This window comes from Electrophorus electricus, chromosome 9 (assembly GCF_041902795.1).
Source record: "Electrophorus electricus isolate QZ-2024a chromosome 9, ASM4190279v1, whole genome shotgun sequence".
Classification (NCBI taxonomy): Eukaryota; Metazoa; Chordata; class Actinopteri; order Gymnotiformes; family Gymnotidae; genus Electrophorus; species Electrophorus electricus.
Window position 1 is genome coordinate 20,764,781 of NC_137505.1, and position 11,598 is coordinate 20,776,378.

Here is an 11,598-nt window from a genome sequence, read left to right on the forward strand (position 1 = left end):
AGCATCTTCTCTTCATGTTTAAGTGTTACGGGAGAGGATTTAGCAGACACAAGAGCTTGTTCTGTTTCACCGAAGACTGTTTTATTTCTTTTATCGGGCAAACATGACTGTGAGCTAAGATGCTCTGTACAAAAGAAGAGATTTACATGCATTACTCAGGTAGCTCTTCATTGTCAGTGGATGATGTGCCTTTGACTTTGTGCAAGCTCTTCTGTACATGAGGTAGTAAAATACCAGATGGATTGTTTATGATCCTCCCACAAGGGTAGATTGTTTATGCCAGTAAAATTAGAAACAGACATATAAACCCTTACAGCAACACCTTGAAAAGAATTTGACACACCTCCCCAAAGCTATTGCACTTTTGTTTGTAAATACAAAGGAATACATTGAGAAATTATGATAATCTATCCTTCTAAAGATAGTATATACACAAAGACACACTTAAAATGTGAAGCTGTTAATTATGCAGCCTTTTTATTTTTCCAAAATTGTACATTGTGCAATTTACATTTCTATGATTTCATACTTTAAAGATGAAAACATTGTGATGAAAAATAGGATAAATGACAGATTATCTGTATGTGATAACTGTAAAACCATAAACAACAACTGCAGTAATAATACAAATATCCTATGTTTTAAAAATCTTTGGTTAGAGTTAGTGTGGTTTACAAGCTAGTACACAGTAGTAGTCTGTGCTGACCTCCATCTCAGTATCAGGGGATGACACACCCATTTCCTCCAGAAGCCTGGAACAATAGGATGAGCACTTAGTTTAAAAACTATCTGAAAGTGTGCTCAAAAATATGTAACCATGCAGTGTAAACAAACTTCTTTAGAAAGAATAAATTGAATTGTAATTTATTGTGGAGTATATTAGTGTTAGTGTATATGTAGACACACATACATCCACACCAAGTTTAAGTTGAGGATATCCCCATGTTTCAATAACACTTTATTTAAATGAAACCCCAGATTACCGCATCTTTGCTGACTCTAGTAGGGCAGTGGCTGCTTGTGGCTCTGTCCTTAGGTACGTCTGGTACATGGAGAATGTCTCCACAAGGCCCAGTGCAGCGTTAATGCTCATCTGCATCTTCACTGGAATGCATTCAATCCTTACCAAGACACAGGATTTAACCTTAAGACAAATGTTTTCACCATAATAGCAGTTGAGATTCTTACAGTACCGAGGGGTACGTTTAAAAAATGGAAGTTTTTTTTAAACATTCAACTGCATTATTTTAATAAGGAAAATTGCCATTATAACATATTTAACATTACTTTTTTGACATAAATCCAAGTTAGCTGCTGTCAAATAAGTCTGTCAGGGTCTATTTTTAATCAGGTGTTTCTGGCTATTTACCGAACCAAAGTCCTGCTGTGCTATAGTAGTAAATGAAAGAAGAAGAATATTACATATTATTTCTCCAAAAGCACTCACCCTTAGGGGAGACCTAAATGGCAGGATGGAAATTTGGATTAAAAGACAAACCAACTAAAGAACCAAAAAGGCCTTAATGCTTTATTGCATTAGAACTTAATCTGCTCTAACTAGGAGGCATGTTCTTCTCAGTATCAGAGACTTCTGCAGCAGAATATAATGCTCATCAAGGCTAAAGCACACCAAGCACTTAAACCAAGACAGTCCAAGACTGAACCTACACATTCAAATCCTGCATTTACATATCAGAATTAGAACAGCTCTGTACAGAGAAGCCTGTCATGCTGCAGTAAAAACATGAGTGACTATAAACTGCACTGATAATATCCTATAATGTAGGAAACAAAAATCTATACATACATCAGGTGAAATAAGTATTGAACACGTCACCAGTTTTCTAGCAAATATATTTCTAAAGACATGAAATTCTCACCAGATGTTGGTAACAACCCATCCAATCCACACATGCAAAGAAATCAAACCATAATGTCCATAAATTAAGTTGTGTGTAATAATGAGAAATGACACAGGGAAAAAGTATTGAACATGCTTACTGCAATTTATTTAATACTTCATACAATAGCCTTTGTTGGTGATGGCAGCTTCAAGACACCTCCTGAGAAACTAGTCGCGTGCATTGTTCAGGTGTGATTTTGGCCCATTCTTCCACACAGTCTTCAAATCCTAAAGGTTCCATGGGCTCCTTCTATGAACTCTAAGCTTTAGTTCCTTCCATAGATTTTCAATTGGATTGAGGTCAGGTGATTGGCTGGGCCATTCTAGCAGCTTTATTTTCTTTCTGAAACCAATTGAGAGTTTCCTTGGTTGTACGTTTGGGTTTTACCCATTTTGAGATGTTTCTTGTGTGGCACCTTGATAATGAGACACTTTTTTATAGGCCACCAGTCGAACCAGCTGATATTAATTTGCACTAAGTGGCAGGATTCCTAATTACTAATAGATTTCAGCTGCTCTCTTTCTTCATGACAAATTATGGACATCTATGGTTTGATTTCTTTGCATGTGTAGATTGGATGGGTTGCTACTGTCGTCTGGTAAGAAATTCATGTCAATAGCACCTTTAGAAATATATTTACTTAGAAAACTCGTGCTGTGTTCACTAATTATTTCACCTGCTGTATGTGCATATTAGACCTCATGTTTAGAGATACCTCTCTTTGTCAGGGAAGGGTATTGCTTTAAATAAGTCCTCCAGTTTACTGTTGGCTACTGCTACCCGAGTGTTCCTGTAGGGCATGAGGGCCTTCATCACCTGAAGAAATGCAAACACAAATATTAGTGCACCTTGCACACCACTTTCTTTCTTTTATTTATTTGTTTGTCAGTCAATGCAAAACATCCTAAATTACTTGCTATAAACGCAGTTGAATCACTGATACAAATCTTTGCACCTCACCACGCTAATTAAATGTACGATTAGGCATTAGACGGGCTTTCCTAGCCAAACTTTATTATTCAAGCTGAAGCTTATTCATTTCACATAAGGCTAAATACACGTCTGTTCCTACTCATCTTTACTGATTTCTTGAATTATCTAGATAATCCTTCCTCCCCTGCATGGAGCATCACCCAGAGGTATCACACCATCAGAGTATACAGTAGAGTGCACTGAAGCAGAGTCAGGAATATTGAGTGCAGCAGCAGGTTTCTGATCTTCACTCAGAGCATTCTGTATCACATCACCTCTTTCCCACTTGGTGTATTTGTCACCCACTCACCCACAAGACCAATCCTAAACAGTCTACTCTATAGCACACTTTACCTTTAAGAAAATACTTTGGAAAATCTGTTTTTCACTGACTAAACAACTAACATGTTTAACATACAGCTGTTAAACAGCAGAGCACTTAAAACAGACTGTCATGCAAACGCATTACGGGCCATTAATATGTTATGCTCATGGGAACCCACCAAGGGTTGGGTTCTCCAGCCATTATGAGCCAGACCCAGTTTCCCTTGTGGAATTCAGGAAGGATCTGCAGCCAGCCTGTGCACGCACACACCACCGCAGGTCCTCACCTCTGCATAGATGTTCTTAAGCCTATCACCACAGGAGCCATGATGCAGGCTGAAGTGTTCAGTGTAACCCAGCAGGGCCATGCAACCACTGGGCTTCAGCACACGGTCAGCTTCCTTGAGAAAACGCTCCGCATTGAACCAGTGAGCTGCCGACGCCGCTGTCAGCAGGTCCACGGAGCCGTCGGGGAATGGCAGCTCCTCCGCTGTGCCGGCTCTGTCACGTAAACATCACGTGAGCCATGCCATACACAACTTATAGCAGTACATAGTAGCATGAAATCTCCCAAGTCCTTCAACCAGGATACTTTGTTATTCCACTTTTCCACATTTTATTACACATTGCTGTACCATATTAATTTAAACAAAGCTTTATGAAAGTAATGATTGCATGCTAGCTCTAGCTGAGCCTGAGATGTGTCCCCACAGCCTGAGGTCTGGCACAGGGAGCGAATCTATGACAAGAAAAGAGTTTGTGCAAGTGAAAACTTGCTGTTTTAACAAGTTTGCAGTGCACACTTTGCAAGTAATTGCAATTCTCTTATTTACACTTCTGCAACTATGCAATAGCCTTTCTAACTGACCTGTAGGTGATGTTGTCCAACCCTGGTATTGCCCTGGCTTCCTGCACCTGCTGCTCACTGACGTCAATGCCCACCAGCTTCTGAAAGTGCGGGGCAAACAGACGAGTGTTCTGGCCCGTCCCACACCCAAGGTCCACAGCCAGCTCATGGGGAGGTCCTTTCTAACTCACAAACCACCACCACAAAACAGCAATGAAGAAAACACATTTACAAAGGGTTAATGAGTAACAGGCCGCCTAAGGATTACAGATTAAAGATCAGGACAAGCTTAATGTTTATGAAAAGAGTAAATACAGGCTAAACAATAAAAGAGAGAACCATTTGTGTGTGTATTCAACTAGCAATTAAATATGTTCCACAAAAAATTTTAATTTAACATTTTTACAAAAAATAAAAATTTAAAATTGGTGTCAATCTGCATTCTGTGACAGTGAAATGCAGGGCTCACTGAGTTCAGGGAGCTGCACTGACACCTCTCACTGATGTCATGAAGCTTCCAAGAAGCTGGTGATTTTACTTAGGTGTGATAACACAGGAGTTAGAACACTAAATGCATTACTGGTTTTTGCCCTGAAAGAAGGCATTTGAGACACAACTCGATGTGGTCAGACTGAAACCGTGGTAAGCACTACAGAGAACAGCGAAAATATAAATACATATTTGGCCTACCTTTTTGTCCAGGTACTGCAGGACAAGTTCCTTCACCTCGTTGGGAGGAGTTAGGCGATATTTCTGATAAAGGGTAGCATGATGTTTCTCCTCAAATAGCCTGTACGTCATGGCAGGCACGTCTCCCGTGGTCCTATACACCAGTGACTCAGCAGTCAACCATGATCCCTTGTCCTTCTGAGACTCTTGTTAAACATTATTTCATGGTAACAAGGGTAGACGTGGCTTGCTTGCTAAAACATCATTAAAACGGACATATAGGATGAAAAAGCATGCATTGAACTTCTACAGGAAAAAAAAAACAAAACAAAACAAAATTCTAACGTTAAGCTGTTTTTAGAGGCCAGTGTAACTACACAGTAAACTTTAAACTGTCACAAACAGCCTTGCCCTTCTATCAGAATGAATCAGATGGCATGTAGCATCATATGTAACCAAGTTGGAAAGCCTAGATGTAGTTTTGCCAACAGGTCAGCATATGAGATCATTACCATGTGACATCACACTCAGTGTACTGCCAATAACAGATCTTGCAGCACAGCGAAAACGAATGATGGGTCTTTCACAGGGTAAGAGTATGAAGAAGGAAGCACGCAGACAATGAGGAATAGCACTGGTCTGCATGCAGCAACACAAGAACACTTACTTCTTATTTCTCCTGTCACTTTAATGTACAGACCTGCAAAGGACCTGTTATTGCATTTTAATGAATTGTGCACTATAAATTAAAGATGTTAAATAGTAGAATTTATTCCATAAATCACATCAGTGTTGTATTGTTTGACTTCCTTGTTCTAGACTACTTCCTTGCATAACTGTGCTAGACTCAGCGGAGAGAAAGACTAGACAGTTGTGAATATGGCTTTCTGGCTTGTGTTTGTGTGCATGCTTCAGCACAGGGGCATAACCAGTACAGATGGTAAGTCTCATCTTTCTCTATGAAGACCTCTGTGAAACATATGAAACAAAATAAGAAATTAAGATACAGGTGGTGCATGCTGATTTGTGTGTGTCTATGTGATGAGCACAAAAATGTTTTTCAGTGTTGTTTTCACTTTGGCTTAGACATAAATTTGTTCACTTAAATAAGTGGGCAAATATTCTAGACTTTATCCCCGGATTAGTTTAGTATCTTTATTAATGTGTTTGTAGCACATTTTACACTGGCAACCTCTATAGCTACTAGAGTTCCATTCTAGCCAACTGGAGACACTGCCCAGTGACGGGATGAAAAATATGCGCAAAAAATCTTTATATTAAAATCTTTTTATTAAAAAAATGGTTTGAGCCATTAAAGTCACTTTGAAGAAAACTATTTGGTTAGGGTTAGGGTCAGGATTAGGGCCAGGGTGAGGGTCAGGATTAGGTTTTGGGTTGAGATTAACATTGGGGTTAGGGTCAGGTTTTTGGTTGAGGTTAAGGATGCAGTTAGGATTAAGTGTTGGGCTGAGGTTAAGGTTTGATAGCTGGTGTCTGACCATTGAACTGTCCACTTGTGAGTAAAGTTGTGAGTTGACTGTAATTTTAGCCAAACTATTTAGGATTCATTTATGACAATGTTACAGATACTCTGTTAAGAGTTTTTTAGTCATCAATAAAGCACAACTCAAAAATGAAGTGTTACCATTTTCTTGGATCATAGTGGAGTCCATTCCTTGTCATCGAATTTCTTCATGAAATTCATGAACATGGCGTACCAGTACAGCAATCCATTTTGCCATCAGATCTGATCACTTATAATGTACTTCTGGCCTACGGTACATTATGTGTCTCATATCAACTATAACGTAATCTGTGCATGATCTTAGCCTACCATATAAACTAAGCGCAGTGTTTTTCTTTGGGCAGTGTACAATATATAAAAGACCTTTATTTAATTGTTCTATTCAGTGTGAACAAACACAGGCAGGGCTGGTAATCTCATCTCTTTTTGTCCGTGTGTGTTGGTAGGCTTTTTGCAGGTTTAGCAAATAACTTTTAAGATATGTAGCTCTTCCACTTAATGAACAAATTCGGTCACATGTGGCCTACACATGGGAGCCCTTTAACAGTTCAATGGGCTTGTGAACTCTAGCAAGGAGAAACCATGAGCATGTACGTGCTTCACCTACTGTATTTTATCTCTAAAACTTACATTTCCAAAATAGGTCTCTCCGTTCTGCAAGTCTAATGCATAATGATGCAGTCAGTGACATTTTGGAAAGAGTGCCTCGTCTGTCACTTTGCCTGCACGGGTCACATTTTTGCTTTTGCTTATATAGATATTTCTGTCAGTCTAAGATTTTACTATTTTATTTTTCTTTCAGTCCTGTATTTTTAACCAAAACTATGCATAAATTGCAAATATTGTCTGATATTTGACTTTAAACATCACAACCAAAAATGCATGTATTAAATGTATGAAATGTATTATCTACCCCATTTAAACATAATTTCATTGTCAATATGATGCTTTTCCATGTGCTAAAGGGTTGAAACAGAAACAGCTTGGATGAAAAAATGAAAGTCAAAATAGTATTAAAATATCATCTATTTCCCAATGTATACACTTAAATGAAAATGTGATTTAGTATATGAAGTTAGTAGGATCCTCCACCACCTCATCAATAGCCTCTAGCCAAAGGACCAGTACTGTCCAGAAACCTTTGCTTGTGTTATTAGCACACCACTCCTCCACTGCTGTGCCTGATGGGTTCATGGGTTGCTGGGTTCATACCAGTGCAGCAGCCAGTACCACACCAGTACAAATGTCAGTGTCCCTGTACTGAGAATGATCGATCATGCAAAGAAATCGGACAAATAATCAGCATAATCAGAACCTGATCAGTAATAGGGTAGAGATGGCTGGTTTCTAACGGTACCCCTTTAACACGCAGCTGCAAGTCATCTCTGAGCTATGCTAGGTCTGTCCTTCATAACAGAGGCACCTACCTCTTTGTTATTAACACATTATTGGTTGAGAAAGTGTAGCTACAAATCTGAATACGCGGCTAATCAGAGACACCGATAAGTGTAGTTTTGCGCAAACACGCATATCACCAGCACACTCATTCACAAAGGAACAGTAATCTAGGCCTGAACTTATTACACAGAACAGTGGCACAGGTCAGATCAGAAACAAATCGCTAAAAAGTTCAAAGTAAAAACTCTTTAGAAAATCGTACCCAAAAATATTACCAAAACGGCCCCTACACGGTCGATTCAACACAAGCACATAGGCAGAATAAAGGCAGAATAAAGTCAGAATATAGATGAAGCTTCGCAACCAAACACCTCCGCCCCCCGCTCCCCTTAAACGCCTTTACTCCACAGTTTACTGTAAGAATATGACCTTCATGCACCATCTCTAATTTAATGTAACTCTACATAAGCCGTCCGTACCTCTTTTCAGTGTAACAGCTCTACCAGAGACAGAAATCAACTCAACTTTCCCTTTAAAAGCTTGATTCAGCAACACTATGTGCAACTCGCTGCCATTTAACGTCCTACGTGATAATACCGTAAACTCCAGAACTAAGTGGCAGATACCAAATTATCCCTAAATACTGCGCACCACCATGTTAAGGGCCTTACACCCAGAGGTGGGTAGAGTAGTCAAAAACTGCACTCACGTAAAAGTAACGTTTCTAGAAAATAACAAGTACTCAAGTAGATGTAAAAGTAGTCATTTAAATTATTACTTAAGTAAAAGTAATAAAGTATCTCTTAAAAAGACCATTAAATGATTAATGTATCTTGATTAAGTATCTTGCTACTTGAGTATAAATTGTCTCAGGCATAGTTTAAAATTAATTTTACAATAAGTATATATTATTTATTCATAAATAAGACCGTTACACTTCAAATATAAACAGTCTTGTACACGTGTACGAATTCTGCCAATATTTGGCGTCAGGAACTTCCCTCTTCAGTGACCAGTAGTAATCTGCCAACATAGAGGGGCTGCAATTTGGTACCAATTTTCCATAAGACTACTAAACATAACAATATGTGAGTATAACTGGCTGTAAACTATTTGACCTATTTAAGAAAACAGCTAAAAGCACTCTGGTAGATCCCATCTGATAAATGCCATTCATGTAGACGTGAATAGAATGTGTGAAAAAAAAAAAAAACTATGGTTGTTGTGAAATTCTAAAAACGTATTTGGATGCAAAATCCATAATAAACAGCTGTTTTTCTTTGCTCTGGGTCTTTGTCCTACTTAGTTCATGTGTTTTGTTTTTAAGATATCAGTTATATATTGTGCAAACATATAACATTTCCAGAACCTCACTTACATCTCAATTTTGTTCAATAAGAAGAGATTGTTATCTAATCACCTTGACAGATTACTGATCTTTTCTGCACTTACAAAAATCTCCCTTCCATAAGACTTCAGTTTTTTTCTTTGAACGAAAGAGCCATCGACTGGAGCAAGAGTGTAGACAGTCTTACTCAAATCTAGTTGATCCAAAATGCGAAAGGAGCACTTATATCCATAAATCTTGTACTTTGTCACTTACTTGAAAATCATGATTTTTCTGTTAAACCAGCCAACCAATTTGCAGGGTGCAACCTCTAGCTGGAGGGCCATGATACCTGCTATGTGCCTCAGCACACTGCTTTAGCCATTCTCTTCCTTTCTTAGAGGACTCTTAAAGATGTCACTTATGACCTTCAATTCACTCATCTCTGGTGTAAGAACAATCTTCCATATCAGTCCCCAGTATAACTTCAAGTGGCAGATTGTCAGACTAGCCAAACCTTTAAAAAAAAGCCGTGTATTCTGTACTCTGTATTATAATATGCAAATGCATTTTCTGGAAGGTGTTCTACTGATTTCCTCTTCTTAGCTGGTGGTTCTCACCAGATCATGCAACGTGGAACACCCTGTGGATGGTATTGAAACGCTGAATGTCAGCCTCAAAACATCTACCCTGGTTTGAATGGATCCACCAAGGGACACTATAGCAATGCATCCACTCTTTCACCAGGGTGTTGGGTTCTGTCACCACTTACCGATCTCTTTCTGAATACTGCCACTGTGAATTTTGAAGACACATCAGTGAATATAAGGACATTCACTCAAGGGTCAAATCCACTGCTACCACATCAAAAGGTTTTGATGCCAACAAACTGGGCATGTCTGTGCCCACTCTGGGCAAGGAGGACTTGGCTACACATCATACACATTTCCTTCAGTTCCTTCCATATCTTGATGCTTCTTAGGCGAGTACCATCTACCTCGTAATAACTTAATGCTTGTAATACTTGTGGCAGAAACATCTGATAATATCTCCAAGTCATTGATCCCCACAATTTGTGATACAACACTCCCTCAGATTGCAGCACCAAACTGTAATCCCTGAACTATCCCAAGCGTATCCTTCTTAACAGGGGCATCCACAGTCCACCTCTTTGTTCTTAACACACAATATTTGTGTTATAACTGGGACAATACAGTTATAAATTGAATAAGCCGTTTAAGAAAAACAAACCAATTGAGACACTTTAACAATGGTCTTTGTAGCAGCAGCAGATCAGTGTAGTGTTTTATGCAAATTCGAAAAAGGGTCCGTAATATAAATATATATAATAGACAATCGCAAAGAGATGTGATAAGTTCTTCATAAAACCATACACAAATACAGAAGAAATACTTCCTTACACAATCAATTCCACACAAACACATAGCAAAAATATAGCTGTAGCCAGCAACCCCTTGGAACTCAGCGGCTCTATTCCTCTCTCACCTTTAAACACCAAACCTTTACTCCATGCAGTTTACAAGGATTATAAGAATAGGCTACATTTTACATAAACCATAAACACCATTAATTTGATGAGATAGTGTTCAGTAGTGTTTTAGCTCTACCAGGGACAGCAAACAATTCAATTTTCCTTTTAAAAGCTTGTTTTAATAATACTTCCCAATAGTTTGTCGAAACAAACACAGTTCTTTCTGTGCAATGTGCTGCCATTTATCTTCTTACATGGCAATGCCGAATGCTATATTAATATACTGAGCATCACCATATTAAGTGCCTCACACCTTAAAAGCATGCACCCATTACACACACACGGACTACAGTCTCTAACGGTACACCTTTAAAATTCATCTTTCCATGTATCTGATAAAGTGGGTGTAAAGGCATGTGGTTCTTGTGATTGGTGTACATATGATGTTAATTTTGGAGGAGGGAAGAACATTCAAGCTGTGATAGTAGATATAATAAAGAATTGGGTATTTTATCGAGTAAAAGAAGGTGATAATGCAAAAAAAATTTACTTTGTCTTTTTTTAAATTTTCATTTACTAGTTGAAACGCACTATGCTACTCTTGGGTCTGATGTGAGCCTTAGTTGTGAGGTGTCCAGTCTCCCAGAATCCTCCACACTGCAGTGGGAGAGAGAGGGCACTCCCACAGCAAACACCACCCTGTTCTACAACAACACCATCTTCCTCCTCTTATACAATGTGTCAGAGGACAGTCAGGGGAAATACTTCTGCAACGTCAAGGACCATCAGTATCAAATATATCTAAATGTATCACAGTGTAAGTTAAAAGTGAAATGTTTATCACTGTATGGGTTAGCGTTATTTATTTTAAGTAACTGGACTACTAATAAATATATATATAATTTTTAAAAAATCTATTAAATTGTTTCTTTGTATTGAAAAGTAATACAAAAAGTTTCTCACTTTAATAATATTTCCTCTTTTTTAACCAGATACCTACAATAAATCCCATATTCTGTATAGAGCAAACAACAGTAAGGTGTCTCTAACCTGCAAGTCAAAAAATCGTTACACTACTGCTACATGGAAGAACAAGTCAAGCCAAAAGCCACTGGCACCTATCCTGACAGCTGGAATAAG

General features: G+C 38.5%; 1 protein-coding gene across 10 annotated transcripts; it reads right to left on the reverse strand.

Moving 5' to 3' along the window:
• Positions 1-444: 444 nt before the first annotated feature.
• On the reverse strand, positions 445-8,232 carry zgc:162396 (putative methyltransferase DDB_G0268948). Of its 10 annotated transcripts, none has more exons than XM_035522894.2 (8): positions 8,119-8,224; positions 5,384-5,416; positions 4,738-4,870; positions 4,069-4,229; positions 3,488-3,701; positions 2,620-2,720; positions 984-1,121; positions 445-752 (listed from the first exon to the last, which is right to left on the reverse strand). In XM_035522894.2, exons 3-8 carry the CDS (start codon positions 4,846-4,848, stop codon positions 662-664), a joined length of 816 nt encoding a protein of 271 aa, XP_035378787.1. In that variant the 5' UTR covers positions 4,849-4,870; positions 5,384-5,416; positions 8,119-8,224; the 3' UTR covers positions 445-661. The 10 variants fall into 10 exon arrangements, with proteins under 10 accessions (XP_035378787.1, XP_081576932.1, XP_035378784.1 ...); XM_081720806.1 differs by lacking the exon at positions 5,384-5,416 and adding an exon at positions 6,362-6,489; XM_035522891.2 differs by lacking the exon at positions 5,384-5,416 and adding an exon at positions 6,362-6,489 and having other exon boundaries at positions 4,738-4,922.
• Between the last annotated feature and the right edge of the window lie 3,366 nt (positions 8,233-11,598).